Raw genomic sequence first — 18,021 nt, 5'->3', positions numbered from 1 at the left:
ATCGACTCAGGCATGGGCCGATAGGGGTCATTTTTTTCCTGTCACTCTAGTGCTTACTCACCGATCGGCATCGTGTTGTAACTTAAGAAATGGTTGTGAACAACTCCCACCTTGGGCACTTCGACAATAATGAATTTCACATTACTGGCCCATATTGTTTGTTTTGGTTTGCATAAGATTAAAAAAACCGTAACGTTTTCGGGTGGGTGCGGAAACTAAGTAACGCATTTAGCTCTGTGTCAAAATCTCTTCACTAACGCCACCGATTTATAATTGAAATCGATCGTTTTTTTTCTACGAGTGATGAAAATTCATCTCGTGTTACGTCTTATTTGTCTGTGATACCGGGCTTGTGCAACTGACACTGAAAATCTTTCTTGAGTGGGGCTAGATCACACGATGAACAATTTATGAGACTAGAAATCTTACCCCCCTTTTTTACAATGGAGAAGACCTTTATGTCCTAGCCCAGTACACGTGCTATTGGTAGGGTCCAATCTACCACACGGGGTGCACTGGGGGCGTGTCGGGCTCAAATGGTGACCAGCCATTAATACCGACTAAACTCCATTGGGCTCCGCCATCATTCCTCCCAGGAACTATCTCTCGGTATTACTTCTGGGGGGATGGCTGTACTAAATGTACTCATTCACTCTCACTCACGCGTTCATACATCCTGTATGAGGCTTACTTGGGTGCTCTCTCAATCGCACTTTGATTCACTCTCATACACTCCCACATGAGGCTGACTTTTGTGCTCACCTTTTACGTTCCATGCGAGGCTGACTTGTGTGCTCACCTTACTCATTCCTTGCTAGGCTTACTTTTGTGCTCGCCCCACCCATACCATGTGAGGCTGACTTGGGTGCTCACCCTATCACCTGATTCACTCTCAATCGTGCCACTCTATTGTACCTTTGTCACTCCCCCTGGCATCCCATGTGGGACATTTTTCTTAGGCCCCACTTCTGACATACCATGCGAGGCTGACTTGTGTGCTCACCTTTTTCATTCCTTGCTAGGCTGACTTTTGTGCTAGCCTCTACCATACCATGTGAGGCTGACTTTTATGCTCACCCTTAACATGTCGTGTGAGACTGACTTGGATGCTCACCCTTTCACTCCTCTGCCACGCCATGAGGTATCGATAGCTAAGTTCCAACATACTACGCTACGACCCTCCCGTCTTGGCATGAGGCAGTCCACTTATACGCCTATACACTCACTCTTCTGTCTTGCTTCGGGGTGGCTGGGTTTACCCCTTACGCGGTTGCCATTCGCTGCGCCAAACCTGCCTCGGCATGAACAGACCATTCACTCCCTTTTTTTGCGCTTGGCCTTTTTTCCAGCTAACCAATCACTAGTTAGCCGTGCCCGTCGTCTGTTGCTCGGTTCGCCAGATTACCTGTAGCCTACTGGCAATCTGGATGGTAGCAGCCGAGACTGCGTTCCACTTCTCCACCGATTGACACATCCGCTGAATAAGGGTATCAGGGGTTGTGTCCCAGCCACAGACGTCAAGCATTGCTCTTCTTTCGACGTCGAACCGATGACATACGAACAGTATGTGTTCGGCAGTTTCGTCTACACCTGGGCAGTCCGGGCAGACTGGGACCTCCGCGTGCCCGAACCTGTGGAGGTACTGTCGGAAACAACCATGGCCTGACAGGAATTGTGTCATGTAGAAGTGAATTTCCCCATGGGGTCTTCCCACCCAGCTCGATATGCTAGGTATCAGCCGGTGGGTCCACCTACCTTTCGAGGAGTTGTCCCACTCACGCTGCCATCTGGCGACCGAGGTCACCCTGGTGCGCTCGCGGGCTCCCCTATTTCCACGTAGCTCAAAGCACTCCTCATCTTCCCGAATGACCAGCCCGACTGGCATCATGCTCGCTATCACGCAGGATGCATCGTGTGATACCGTGCGGTAGGCAGATATCACTCTGAGGCACATCACGCGGTAGGTGCTCTCCAGTTTCTGTAGGTAACTGGTTACCCTCAGTGCTCTTGACCATGACGGGCCGCCGTACCTGAGGATAGATACGGCAACGCCTGCCAGTAACTTACGTCTACTGGCGCACACCTTTGAGCTGTTGGGCATCATTCTCGATAGAGCCGCAACAGCAGTCGACGCTCTCTTGCATGTATAGTCGACATGGCTGCCGAAGGTCAGCTTGTCGTCTATAAGGACTCCGAGAGACTTCAGACTTCGCTGTGAAGTGATCGCGACTTCTCCCACATGGATAACTGCATGTTGTGCCGACTTTCGGTTGTTGACGATAACTACCTCCGTCTTATGATGAGCGAGCTCCAGGCCTCTCGCGCTCATCCATTCCTCCACCGTGCTGATCGCGTGTTCTGCGGTTAGTTCTACCTCAGGAATTGACCCCAGGAGGGAACTTCAGTCTCAGAACCCCGTCATACATGAGGTTCCATAGCACCGGGCCTAGGATCGAGCCCTACGGGACTCCGGCGGTAATCGGAACCCTTTTCTGACCGGCATCGGTCTCGTATAGCAGTACGCGGTTCTGGAAGTAACTTTCCAAGATCCGGTACAGACCCACCGGTAGGCTAAGCCGGTGTAACGAGAGCGCGATGGCATCCCAGCTTGCGCCGTTGAATGCGTTCTTCACGTCGAGTGTCACTAACGCACAGTATCGAATACCTCGCCTGTTTCGTTGGATCGCTATCTCGGCAGTATTTATCATGAGAGCGTCCACTGTGGACTTACCCTTCCGAAAGCCAAACTGGTTGCTTGACAGACCGTCCGTACCTTCCGCGTACGGGGTGAGCCTGTTGAGGATGATCCTCTCAAGCAGTTTGCCAGTTGTGTCGATCAGACAGATTGGTCTGTACGCCGATGGGTCGCCTGGCGGCTTCGGCAACAGCACCAATTTCTGCCTTTTCCATCTATCGGGGAAACGGCACTCGTCAAGGCATCTCTGCATAGCTAGCCTGAACATGTTCGGGTTCGCTATGATCGCTGCCTTGAGAGCGTTGTTTGGAACTCCATCCGGCCCTGGAGCTTTGTTCATTGCTAGGGATTTAGCCACTGCGAGTAGTTCTTCATTCGTCACTGGGGCCACCATTTCGGCCGTGCCCGCACTGTCTCGTAGTGCAGGTGGCCAGGGGCTTGTGGCTCGAGACGGGAAGAGTACTTCGATAATCGTTGCCAACCGGTCCGGAGACCGCTCTGGGAGTGAGGAGCCCCCTTTGGTCTTGGCCATCACAATCCTGTAGGCGTCACCCCACGGATTCGCGTTGGCACTCTCACATAGGTTGTCGAAACACGCTCTCTTGCTGCTTTTAATGGCATTGTTGAGGGCCAATTTCGCAGCTCGAAACACTTCACGGCGGTTCTCTCTTGCATCCTCGGTGCGAGCTCTTTGCATCCTATGTCTAGCTCTGAGGCAGGCTGACCGTAGAGCTGCAATCTCGGCACTCCACCAGTATACCGGGCATCTACCGTTTCTTGGCAGTGTTTTTCTCGGCATAGTGGCGTCGCACGCGCGTGATAGAACAGCTACCAGCGCATCCCCGCTTAGACTGCCGGTGTTGGCCTCCAGTCCCAGAGCCGCGGTGAAAGCTTCGCTGTCGAAGTGATTGGACTTCCACCCGCGTACCTGACAGGGATCTCCCGCCCTCGGATGCTGCACACCATAGTTGATCTTAAAGCGGATTGCTAAATGATCGCTATGGGTGTAGCCTTCGTCTACCCTCCATTCCATGCCTGGAGCCAGACTCGGGCTGGCAAATGTTAGGTCAATCCACGCCTCCACTCCGTTTCTACGGAATGTACTAGCGGAGCCATTATTAGCTAGCACAGTATCGAGTTTCGCAAGCGCTTCCATTAGCGCTTGACCCCTGCTATTTGTACAGCGGCTGCCCCACTCCACTGCCCAAGCGTTAACGTCTCCCGCTATGACTACCGGTTTCCGGCCCACTAGGTCCGACGAGAGCCTGTCGATCATCTGGTAGAACTGTTCTATTGGCCACCTTGGTGGGGCGTAGCAGCTGCAATAGAACACACCATTGATCTTGGCAATCGCCACACCCTCGGCGGAGGAGTGTATTACCTCTTGACCCGGGAACCGTCCCGTTGTACAGATTGCCACCATTCCAGACCCGTCCGACACCCAATTGCCGTTGCCGGCAGGGATGCGGTACGGGTCTGATAAGAGGGCGACATCTGTCCTCGACTCCGAGACCGACTGCCACAGCAGCTGTTGGGCTGCTGCACAATGGTTAAGATTTAGCTGTGTGACGTTCACGGCTTCTTCTTATTTAACTCACCGAAGGGACACGAAGGTCCGCCCATAGAATAACTAACGGGTATGATGACGTGCGTCAATCAAAGCGAACTTGCACGCAATGTGTGATCTCAGCTATCTACCAGAAGATGTCGCTTTTGGCGGTTAAAAATGAGCGTGTCTCCGTTCAAACCGTTCGGAATTTGATTCGGAATCCTGAATGGAGTCAGCATGAATTCCAACTTAAATGCAACAACCGATTCTGAAACCGATTGAGTCGGAATCGGTTGTTGCATTTGAGTTGAAATCCATGCTGACTCCATTCAGAAATCCGAACCGGTTCCGGAATGAGTTTAACTGGGACGTAGTGCGCAGTGGTAACGTCAACAAAAATCACAAACAGAACTATCACTTTCACGAATCAACACAACCAGATAATATCGTGCCTAAAGCCACTAAATTTCAATACACTCGTTCAACCGATAAACAGACAAACAAAAATAAAATAGATCGCGATTGTAAAAATACTAAAAACTTGAAAATAACTTTCAGCTCTATAAACAACCGCTCGATCAAAAAAAATGCGGACGAACATGGTCAGACGATTTAAACAGTTTGACGTTTAACAGAACTCGCCTGTGCTAATTGCCCCTAGGAACAAATGAAATTTAAAGGCGATTTCAACACTTAGACAAATTTTCTGGCGGCTGAAAAGGACTTGGTTGTTTTTGCGTTTTTCAAACATGGCGGTTCATGTTTGGCTTAAGCTTAAAATAGTTTTTTAAACAATTGGCGTGTTCTCGCTTGTATTTTGTTTGTCTAGTGCACTTCATTTAGCCAACTAATGTGGGAAATTGTGGAATCGTGTGTAAATATAGTGGAAGATCTCTGACCTAAACTTTAATAATAGTCAGATTGTGGTAAGTTTTAGTGTGCATTTCCAATTTCACCATTGATTCTTCCTATAGTTTGGTTGTGATTACCTAGTGTAGTGATAAGTTTATGTGAGTACATAATGAATCCGAAAATAACTATTATTTGTAATTTTCATAGTAGGCAATTAAGGGCATTAAATGGCGCGTTCCCTGAGCGATTTGGGGGCGATTTAAGGGCGGGTAGAGCAGCTAAAAATGACGGTTGCAAATCGCCCAAATGTTGCATTTGAAATAGCCCACTAATTGCCAGCAATTTGCTGGCAAATTGAAGGGCAATTAGCGCATCCGAGTTGGCAAATAGCCCCCCGTTAGCCAGCAACTTGCCCTTTTTGACTGGGCGGAATTAAACAACAATGGCCGAATCATCAAACTACCGCGCCATCAAGCGGCTATTTACAGAAATCTCACCTATTTTCTTACGGATGATTGTCAACAAATCGGAGAAGATACAATTTGCGACGAAAACAGACTTCAAGACATCTCTGGTGACCAATGTTTTTGTAAAATCATACGCGGTTTACCGGGAAAATGTGCTTTTTCGAATTATTGGAATTTGACCAGTATGATACCGACCGGTTGACCGATAATTACGTTATTATCAAAAATACGTCATTCACCCTGTTATCTAATTGTATGCAGAATAATAGGAAGCTTTCCGGAACAATACTGATTTTCTTCTCGAACTGTACAATCTCTTTTGATGCAAAGAACTTTAGCACCTACACATTCTCCACGAAAACGTTGCCAACAATGATACCTATAGATGGGGTCAAAATCGAACAATATAATTTCGAAACAGAAATGGACCTACAAGAACTGAAAAAGTTGCACTTCAAAAACCGAGAGCAACTCCAGTTAATCAAACATCGTCATTCCCTCCAAACATCAGCTAGTTTGGGGTTATCTTCCACTTGTATCATTTTAGGCATCTGTGTAGTAATCTATAATTGGAACAAACGAAGAACAAAACTCGATAGAACCAACGTAACTATCAATCTGGAACAGCAACAACCAAACAATCCAGAGAAAACAAATCTCAACGAAATTGCATCGATCCAATCTTGAGGGGAAAGCCAAAGACAAATAATAAAGACGTAAAGCACACGAATAAAATGTATGGCTCATTTTACAATTTTAGAAGGACTGACTACGGTCCTTTCAGATTTGACCAGACTCACCGCTTGATGGCGCCTCAGTTTGAAATTTCTTTTGAGAGTGGTTTGAGAGAACGAAAATCATCAACGCAGGCCTAGATGCAGGTAAATAAATATAAAAAAGGTTGGTATCCTTTTTCTGGAGCAGGAAGATGTGTAGGTATATATATATATATATATATATATATATATATATATATATATATATATATATATATATATATATATATATATATATATATATATATATATATATATATATATATATATATATATATATATATATATATATATATATATATATATATATATATATATATATATATATATATATATATAATTGACTAATGCGTAGATGATGTCCACAGCTGATGATCGCTAAATAGATATGCGGAGAATGAACAATTATCCAGTTAAGTCCAGCCGAAAAATGAGTATTCCGGCTCCCGTAACAAAAGTATTTACTTGTGAGATATGACCAAGTGTCATAGCATCCATACGTTCTGGAAGGAACACAAACGTTTCTGGATCATGCCTGCATATCCTCCCAGTTACTGGGCTAATATGAACCTTTTTGCCTCTTATCATGGCTCTGGTATAATTGTGTTTAACTTGGAACGAGAATAACCATCACACGCAGTGTATGGCATCTGCCTAGACAATATCAAGGAAAGGTTTTGAAAACCGTTCGAGAGGGAGAAAAAGCACCGGTGTGGAATACGTCGTGCAACGCAGCATTCAATGCCGCACTGTTTTCTACTGCAACATCAATGCAGTATTCCGCATAACAGCGGATCACAGAACACAAAAAACGAGAGTAAGTTTTCTGCGGATGTTGCCGTTATTTGCATAGCAGATTTGTCGTTTTCAACGGATCAAACCATCTGGGGATTAACAAACTCTAGATCTAAATTAGCAAATAGCGAACATCGATGTGGGATGAACTTTTCAATGCTGGTATCGGGTCTTCGCACTTTGACGTGAGTGAAGATGGCTAAGTGCAAATACATGGTCTGGCCTGCGGTGATGAGCCACGTATTAATTTGTCGCGAAATAAACACTTCAATATGTTCAACCGTATGTTGGATTCATATTGTTCTATTAATGAAAACGCTTGCATCAAAACACCTCCAATCATCGGCACTTTATCTTCCGATCTACATTGTGCATGTCGTGTTAGGTTTTTGATTGATCCAAAAGCAGTGCACGGAGCTACACCTGTGTAAATCAATCAAAAAGCCCGATTGTCAAAAATGAGAAGTCTAGATTTGGTTTAATACTGGAGTGCTGCAAGATCGAGATGGTACTGGGCGCTGCAAAGGCTATGGATAATAAGTAGTGCTGGGAGCGATCGGCGCAGGTGAATTGAGTGTTCTACGTTGGGTTTGGATACTAACTTTCTCTATACTTTCCAGTCGTCATCGTCGTCGTCGTCGTCCACATGATTTGCGTCAAGATGGATTATGATGTTCGTGACGTCCTGAGAACCCACCCACGGAATCTATTCTGGATGTGCAACAGCTGAGCTGACTTATTTTCGAATGATAATTTCCGTAGAATGGCTACGTGTTGTTGCGACATAGTACCCGACGACAGTTCCTTGAAATCTATAAAGAATGACAGCTGATTTGAAAGATGTCGTCAAAGCTCTCTTGACTCCAAACCGCTATCCCCAACCGTAAGCACGCCTTGGAAACGGATTGCTGCATATAATCCAGTTTCAAACACGCCCAAGCGCAAACGTGAAGATAATCCTCTCAAAGCAAAAATCCCTAATATTCGTGGAACCAAAGCTGCGTTTGAAACGATAAAAATGATATCACCATCTGAGGAATTCCACGAAGATCCGTCCGGAAATATTTAAAATCGTGACTTACCATCTTAGATTCCTATGGAACTTTACACGTTTCACCGGCATGAAAGACTAAACGTTTTCCACAATCAGTAAGATTATTTTGACTCAGGAGTAATTTTTAAAAGGGCGTAAACGTTTCTACGTGCAATTACTTCAAAAAATTTTTGATCGATTACTGTATTAAAATACAGCAAAACTTTTTGAAAATGAGTTACAGCAAATGAATATTTATGTACGAAAAAATATACACTGAAATAAATGTTACGTCATTTTTCACAAAAATAAAAATTTATGTTAAAAATTTAAATTGCAAAAAACCTATTTTTTTCTAATTTCTAATATATTGTCAACAAAAACCTAAAGAGAAAAGAAACATTTTGAATGTGATTGTATAATGGAGAATTTATCGGTAGAAAAGTTTTTCTAACAATAACTGTATACATGTTTTTAAATTTCATGCTAATTACCATATAAAACTGTAATTTTATTACAGAATCTAATTCTAAGTATCATTTTAAATCAAAATGCATTAAACCAAAAATTTCCAAAATGCGATAGTTTTCGAGATATTTAGAATTTTGTTCCAACAAAAACAGTTAATTCATGTGATTATGCTCTTTTTAAAAGTAATTCGCTTTACACCATCTCAAAATGTCAAAATCAAATGTCTATCTTTTTTAAGACATAAAAAAAACTTTTTCAGTGTATTTGGATCATGGATCGAATCACATGTCATTTCTTAACAACAACATTTGCCACATTTTTATAATTCATGCTATTTGCAGTCAAAAATGTAATTTTCTTTCTGAATATGATTCCAAACGCTATTTAAAATCAAAATGCTGATTACAAAAATTTTCCGAAATGTAGTAGTTCTCGAGATATTTTAAACTTGGAACGAGAATAACCAACACATTTTTTTTGTTTTATTACGAGTTTTTCAAAAGGCCCATAATATTTCCTGTAACTTTATCTTTGACATCAAGGTGATATTGTAAACATTTTGAAAGCTATACGAAAACAATCAAAAATACTATTTACCCATAGGGTCTTATGATTGAACTAAATATTTTTCGATCATATTTTGGTTATTTTTATGTAGCTTTCAAATAGGTTATAATATCGCCTTGAAGTCCAAAGAGAAGTGCCAGGAAATGTTATGGGCCTTTTGAAAAACCTATTGTTGTTGACGGAGAAACACGAATAACATCTGAAAAGGTCATAACAAAACAAAAAAATTGTGTTGTTAAAACTAAATTCAAAATATCTCGAAAACTACTACATTTAAGAAAATTTGTTATAATAGCGTTTGGAATCATATTCAAAAAGAAAATTGTATTTTTGATTGCAAATAGTATGAATTACAAAAAGTTGTATAAAGTTTTTGTTAAGAAAACTTTTTTATTGAAAGCTTCTCCATGATCCAAATACACTGAAAAAGTTTCTTTTATGATTTTAAAACGATAAACATTTTATAGTTGACAATCACACGAATTAACTGTTTTTAATGGAACCAAATTCAAATATCTCGAAAACCATTGCATTTTGAATTTTTTTGTTAAACACATTTTGATTTAAAATGATGCTTAGAATATTCTGTAATAAAATTACAGTTTTGTATGTCAATTTGTATGGAATTTTAAAACAAGTATAAAGTTATTGTTAGAAAAACTACAAATAAGTTCTCCATCATACAATCGCATTCAAAATGTTTATTTTCTCTTTAGGTTTTAAAAAATATAAAAAATTAGAAAAAAAGGGTTTGTTGCAATTTAATTTTTTTTATTTTTGTGAAAAATGACAACATTTTTTTCAGTGTATATCTTTTTCGTACATAAATATTTATTCCCTGTAACTTGTTCTCAGAAAGTTTTGGTGTTTAAAAAACAGTAATCGAACAAAAAAATTAAATTAATGCGCGTAGAAATGATAACGCCCTTTTAAAAAGTTGCTCTTGCTTCAAAATATTGAAATTTTCAGAGAAAATCATGAAGATTTATAAACCGAACGCAACTTCAAAGTTTCGTTCGAATCGCCGATGGTCATATTTTGTGGTCGCCCGGTTGCTCATGGAATCCCTCACCTGAGGAGTTGTTATGGCTTTACTTGTCAGCATTCGATCCCAGCACGACGGATGATGAAGTTTCTACGCTCGTAAAAGACTGTCTAGGGGTGGATCTGCAACCAAAAATAGTTCGTTTAGTTCCTAAGGACAAGAATCGCTCATCTCTGAGCTTCATTACCTTGAAAGTTGACGTTAGCAAATCACACAGGGATAAGGCTCTGTCCAAAGACTCTTGACCGGAGAACATCTATTTCCGTGAATTTGTGAGCAATTCAAAAATCCAACGACCTATCATCAGGATTCTTACAGAGAAGAATCCATCTGGTGGTGGACAGTAGCGCCAAGCTCTCCCGGGTAAACTCGTCTGTCTATCTTCATGTATCTCGGTGAGCGACCTCGGGCTACCCGACGTATCGGCAACTTCTTCTGTGTCAGGTAAAGCCAAGAAGGGTATATGTCCTTCCGAAGCACTTCAAGATGCTGCACACCCTCAATGCAAATTTCACTTACAGTCTGCTGATGAACACAACTTAATGGACTCTATCGCTGCAGCGAATCTTCAATGTGAAAATGAAAAATGCAGCTTTTCAGTGATGCTTACACCGTATACCGTGCGGACCGAAATAGTGGCAACGGTATTCGCGGTCGTCGAGGAGGAGTTTTGATTGCTGTTTCCACTGCGTTTTCCTCATGTGAAATTGATGTAGGTAGTTTAACCAGTGTGGAAGCTGTTTGGGTTAGAATTACAACTCCATTGAGGAACTTTTATATTGGTGCTGTCTATATTCGTCCTGAAAAGCGACTCGACTGCAATATCATGCAACTTCACATGGATGCTGTGAATAACGCTTCTTCACAAGCTGGTGGGGATGGCGTGTCCTTGGTGATTTCAATCAACCAGTGCTCATTTGGGTGCCGTCACGACAAGGATACGCTTACACAGTCCCGATTGCTTCGACAACCAACATCGCCAGTCGTACGCTACTGGGCGGATTTGCTTTCAACGGACTAAGTCAAGTAAGCATGATTCCCAAACACCAGTCACGCTTTCTGGATCTCGTCTTTGTTGGTGAGACTATTATACCTGTATGTTCCGTCAATGAAGCATCCAGCGACACTTGACAACCACTTGACAACTTTCATCCCGCGCTTGAAATCTCAATTCGCTCAGTTCAGTACGTAGAAACTCTTTCTGTCGACCGTCTCTTTCGCAAATCTGATTTTGTGAAGCTGCGCAGTTCTCTGACGCAAATTGATTGGAGTGTACTGCATGCCCAAGTGTGTGTTAATGCTGCAGTTGCCCTCTACAAGGGACTACTTCTGAGCTGTGTTGAGACCTCAGTGCCTAAATGTCAGCCTCCTAGCAAGCCGCCCTGGTCAAACAGCACTCTTCGAAAGCTAAAACGTACTCGGGCAAAAACCTTACGTGCGTACAAAAATCGAGTCAGTAATGAGTATCGTTGTTACAACAAGCTTCTGTACAAACGCTATGTAAACCGCATCCAGAATAATTTACGCCGAAACCCGAAGGGCTTTTGGTCATTTGTCAACACGAAGCGAAAAGAAACTGGACTTCCATCAAGGATGCTTTACGACGGCGAAGAAGCTACGACAACTGTGGCGAAATGTACGCTGTTTGCCTGACTCTTCTCGAATGTTTTTTCTACTAACTTGCCAACAGCAATCGAGATCGAAAATGCTTCTCGTTACGTTCCTGCTTGTGCTGTTGATATGGATGTGTTTACTGTCTGTGGACAAATGGTTATATCTGCAATCCTGAAAACCAAGTCATCTTATGCACCTCTTTGCTATATCTTCAACTGCATTGAAAAAATGTTCGGAATTACTTGTAGCACAACTTGCATATATTTTCAACCTATCGCTTCAGTAGCAAACGTTTCCTGAGGATTGGAAACGCTCAGTAATGTTCCCGGTATTCAAGAAAGGTGACAAATGCAACATAGAGAACTACCGCGGAATCACTTCACTTGGAGTCGAATCTAAAGTATTCGAATCAATCATCAATGAAGCGTTATTTTCTGCTTGTCGACACTACATCAGTACATCCCAGCACGGAGTTTTCCCCGAACGTTCGGTCGAGAGGAATCTCGTCTGCTTCATGTCATTTTGCACGGAACAATTGTCTAAGAAATTGCAGGTGGATACTATTTACACTGATCTAAAGGCAGCTTTTGATAGAGTGAGATACTGATAACAAAATTTGATAGAGTGAGATACTGATAACAAAATTTGATAAGCTAGGGTGTTCTACTAGATTCTACCGTTGGTTTCGATCCTATCTTGTACATCGTGAAGTCGTCGTTCAAATTGGCGATATTGTTTCAGAATCCTTTGTCAACACTTCCGGAGGTTCTCAAGATAGCACGCTAGGTCCACTACTTTGTTCACTGTATGTCAACGATGCGGTTTTCGTTCTAAGGCGTGGAGGAAAGCTGTTTTTAGCCGACGATTTAAATTTTTTTCTTGTTATACGGAATGAAGCCGATTGGCGTGAGCTACAGCATCTTATCGACACCTTTTATAGTTGATGTGTAAGAAACATGATGGTCCTTAGTGTTGCAAAATGTTTTGTCACCAGCTAGTATCGAACGAGAAGTAGTCTTACCTTCAACCACAGATAACAGACATCCATGATCGAACAAAAATATTAAAAAAACGTGTGTAAACATTTGAATTAATATACGATAAACACTGGCGCCGCCACACCAACCTATCCCAACTATCCGCAAATCCATTCTGGAACCGGTTCGAAATCCTGAATGGATTCAGTATGGAATCTTGCTCAAAGAAAACAACCGATTCCGACTCTATCGGTTGATGCATTTGAGCTGGGATTCATGGTGGAAGTCCGAACCGGTTCCGGACTAGTTTGACTTGGTAGAGGAATAACCGCTATCAATTCTGTCGAACTCAGCCACAAAAAACACGACGACAGTAGCGCACCTGGTTTGGATATCTCAACTACCTTCGAAACCGTTAGAGATTTTACACAAATTGAATGCTGAAGATGGACGTCTGTTCTCTGTGCTTCAACTATAACATAGCAGGAACTCAGCTACAACGCGTTGACCACGTGAAGGATCTAGGAGCCTTTCTGAATAAAAGCTAACGTATACTCATCACGTCTCAGCGACCATTGACAAAGCCAATCGATTGCTGGTATTTATTTTCAAAATTTCCAGCGAATTTCGGGATCCTCTGTGTTTCAAGGCTCTTTATTGCTCATTGGTGCGCCCGCAGTTGGAATTTGCAAACGTCGATTGGTGCCCTTATCAAGCAACGTGGAGCCTTAGAATCAAAGAAGTCCAGCTAAATTCATACGATATGCGTTACGTGAATTGCCGTGGAACGATCCGTTAAACCTGTCACCGTACGAGGACCCTTGTCATCTTTTAGGACTTAATACTTCAGGCTACCTTCGTGTCAAAGATTCTGCTGGCTGAATATGATGATCCGGAGCTACTAGCGCAAATCAACCTCTACGCGCCTACCCGTTCTCTTCGCCCTTGGGCCCTGCTGCATTCTGAAATGCGCAGCACTAACTACGCTACCAATAGTCCAATTTTAGCAATGAGTCGTCGCTTCAATGAGCTTGCTGAAATTTCCGACTTCGTCATGAATTCTTCGCAGTTTCGTCGTCGTGTATTGTCACTAGTTTAATTATGTTTAGTTTACCTTAGACCTTCATTTAGACAAATTGTCAGTTGGACTTTTTATACAAATACAGATACAAATAATCAGAAATAGTTATTAGACTACATCAAGGGAAGGGAAGAATATTTCAACAGCTTCAGCGAAGAAAAAAATGTCCCGATTTAGTCAATGTCCCCATCTTGTCAGTCTAAAATACACCATGGAGCTGATAAAAACGGTTCTTTACTGTATTTATTATTCACATAAATAGGTATATCCCATTTTCTGAGGATATTTTCTTTCAATTGCATCGAACTTCACCAATTTTGAGTTAGTTTTCAAGGGGTTGTTTGATCGATTTTTCCCGAAATTCGGCGAACCTATTCCCGTTCATGCGATAGTTTATGTTAAAAGGGTATCCTGATTTAATTGGTATACTTAAGAGTTTATATGTTGCAGATAGATAAAATTCATAAATTTTCAGCTTTTTTCCACACAATATTACAAAAGCTTCTTGAGCAACTTTCCCTAATAAAATAATGAAAATTATAAAATATTTGAAAATTTTTAATAGAAGTGATGAAAGGTTATTCTAAAGTTTCGTGAAAAAGAAAATTCCAGTAATGATGATGATTTTCCCTAACGGGTTTCGATAGTTTTTTTAGCATTATAATTCGGGATAATAATTCAGATCAAAGGTAGGAAAGACCGAGGAGGGTTGAAATATTTTTTTGTTTTTTTAGATAAATCGACAAATACTGTCATTCGATGATTGCTTATTCTTAAATTTATTACTTCTGTTTATGCTTTATCAAATTTCATCAGAATAACTGGTACAAATCAATAACATAGCATCAATATATTGATTTTTCTAACAGTGTTCTCTTTGTTTCAACTCTCCTCATACCGAGGTAAGTTGAAACAGCAATGAATGTGAGTTGAAACAAATAAACAATTATTTAAATATTATCAAAACGTTTTCTAATGCATCAAATGTTACAATTGTGTCATTTTTATTCGTTCACACTAATATAATTCCTTAAAATAACATGTATTCTTATCATTATTTTTCACAGTGTATATCTATGCGCAAACTGGCATTTGTTTTGGAAATTAATGTTGGATTTTTATTACAAATGCAAGAATTTCTGCACTTATTCCAACAGTAATAACAGAAAGATACTTTACCTAACCCCTAATTAACTATAACTGTAAAATCAAGAGATTTTGATATATTTGGTTATATATTATTTTCCAACAACTTCCCCTAGAACATTCTACATTTATTAAAATGGCTGGTATGACCAGTAATACTATTTATGACTACAAGTGATACGGGTTTGTGGAAACATGTAATTTGGTATCCATGTCGGTAATATTTACTTCATTTTGGATTATGGTCACTTCGCTCCAAGCTTTACAAGCTGATAAGAGTAAAAATTAGAACAAGTGCATTTTCCGTGGTTTTAAATGACCCAGATCTAACAAATTGGGAACGTTGATCACTGTTGTCAATTTAGGAAAGAAGAATCTTGATTATTATTATTCGTTCAGGAACGTTAATGTGATTATATCATTGCCATAAGACTAGAAGTTCATCATCGAGGAGAGTTGATGCAAGGTGTTTCAACTCTCCTAGTTCGAGAAGTAAGGCTTGATTCACAATTTACAATTTATACATCGCAAAGATAGAAAGAAACGCATACAATTCGTCTATGTTAACTCTTAGACTACATAATAGTGATATTTTCATGATCAAGCATCGCTTAATATCCTATTTATACAAATTTGAAGAAAATAACAAAAACTTACTTTTGCTCATTTTTTGTAGTGTGTTTACCGTAAATACTCAACCACTCATGTAATGTAGTTGGCGTGTATTGGAGGGTTTGTGGGCACGATAAGAATAAAACAAATGCATCATTGTTTTATCCCTAACGGTACTGTTTCGCTAGTAATGGACACTGTTTCAACTCTCCTCTGTTTCCCCTACTACTGGGAAGTCATTTTTAAAAAAAAGTCCATATCGAAGCAAAGTGTGATCTATGCGCGCATGCACTTTAGAGGTAGCGAGATACAAAGAGCTGAAATTTCAGTGCTTAGTTCGTAGCCGCATTGGGAATTTGAGTAAACGCTATGGAGAGTATGAACTTCAAATGGATTCAAAAATTTGTCTTTCGAGTTTTTTGACTCAGCACAACATATATAACCCCTTTAGGAAAATTTAGTTTTCCCTACACAACGCATTGATTGAAGAATTTTGATATGTTATGAACGGATCATTAGCAATAATTTGTTAATGTGTCTATTTTATGGGCCATTTTTCCGCTGTTCCATTAAATTGGTTTAGCCTTTGAGATTTCTTGCACTGCTATTGTCCTATGGTAATTTGAATGATTCTCTGAGTCCTGCCACTATCAAGTTCAAAATATTCTCATACGACATAATATCCGAAGAGAGTGATAAGAGATATATCATCGCACTGTTAGGTGGATTAAAAGCGTTTTTTGGAGAAAAAAAAATACTACCAACTGTTAAGAAGGGCGCTCAAAATCGAATCGAAATTCATCTCGAAATCTTACTAGTTATGGTAATTGTTGCTTGCATAAATTAGACATGATTGCATCATCGGGCAAAAAAATAAATTATTATGTTTTTTTTTCAGGTTGTGTCACAATGAAGCGCAACGCCCTTATGTTCTTGGAATAGAAACAAGTTGTGATGATAGCGGTGCTGCAATTGTTAGTAGTGACGGCCAAATTCTCAGTGAATATATTAATTCACAGCAAAACAGTCACTTGAGGTATGTTCCCGTATAATTAGTGACCATATTTAAAACATCACCGCTAGCAGGTTGAATTTTTTGACAAGACCAAGTATTTGTGCATAAGGACACAAGACCTAACATATAGTATGATTCTTTTAGTGTTTCGAAATTTTCCTCGTCAATAACTAGCACCAACTGGGTGTCTAGTTACGATGTATCTAAACTAGTACCCAAATTAGCAGTAGTTAGACACTAAAATCCAAAAAGTCACACGTCTTTATGTTAGGTATTGTCTTGCAAATTTGGTCTTGTCCAAAATGTTTCCCAATGGGGAATTTTACATAGTACCAGGCGTTTGGTTCTTATACTAAAAGACAGTTTCGGTTTACATTTCTCGTCGGCAAACAGAATCTCTGTGCTTACTATCGAGATATAACTCGATATCAGCCAGTTGTTTAGTGTTCAGACAAGACGAGTGACTTTTTTTTATTTTAGTGTCTAACTAGTGCTAATTTGGGTACTAGTTTAGATACATTGTTTAACTAGACACCCACTTGGTTCTAGTTGCTGACAAGGAGAATCCGAAACACTAAAAAACCATACTTTTTCAGCGAGGTTTTCAGGCTTCAAAAATTCATGTTGAATCTTCAGAAGTGTGCATTATTTCAGTATTTGGTTGCAAAATCTGTATTTTTGATAACCGCGACACATCGATGTAATGGAATCCACCCTTGAAATGTCCAATCAAATAACCATAGCTTTTAAGGATGAAGACCAGTGCTGCATTCGGTAACCGTAAACAGAAAACTTTCCTACACAGTTGCAAGTACTCATATTCGACTCTCTTTCCGTATAAGTTCTCACACTAATAATGTAATTTTAGTGTAATGTCATATTTAATAATATAATATTCATTCTGTATTCCATGGGATTCCCTAATAACATAAAACTAACTTCTGTTTATTCGCAGTCTAGAGCACCCAATCACAGTAGGTAGAATTAAAATGAAAGTAAGTCAAATGAAATATATGTTGTGTTTTGATCATGTTAATGTGTTCGTTTAGTTAAAAATATGCTCTGTTTGTTGACAAAAATTGTTGCAGTAAACCAGGTCAAAAAACCACATGCATTACTACCAATACAAGAGCATATAAGCTATAAGTATATTTCAAGTTTAACTATCAGTATGTTACTGATTTCGATCGATTTTAAGGCAAGTGCGAATGGTCAATAAACACTGACTAGTTTTTTGACGTAGGACTACGTCTTTGTTTTCGATATAGGGGTGCACGTTGCAAATTCTACAAAAATGGTATGTAACGAAAAGTGGTCTAATTTTAA

General features: G+C 40.4%; 1 protein-coding gene across 1 annotated transcript in view; it reads left to right on the top strand.

Moving 5' to 3' along the window:
- Positions 1-18,021, top strand: part of LOC131690659 (tRNA N6-adenosine threonylcarbamoyltransferase, mitochondrial-like) — a 228,370-nt gene that overhangs the window by 56,048 nt on the left and 154,301 nt on the right. Inside the window, exon 2 of the mRNA XM_058976591.1 lies at positions 16,579-16,716. Within this exon, the coding sequence (XP_058832574.1) occupies positions 16,579-16,716 (138 nt within the window). The remainder of the gene's footprint in view (positions 1-16,578; positions 16,717-18,021) is intronic.

The sequence above is a fragment of the Topomyia yanbarensis genome, chromosome 3, assembly GCF_030247195.1.
Source record: "Topomyia yanbarensis strain Yona2022 chromosome 3, ASM3024719v1, whole genome shotgun sequence".
NCBI lineage: Eukaryota > Metazoa > Arthropoda > Insecta > Diptera > Culicidae > Topomyia > Topomyia yanbarensis.
This window is presented reverse-complemented; position numbering and strand designations above follow the sequence as displayed.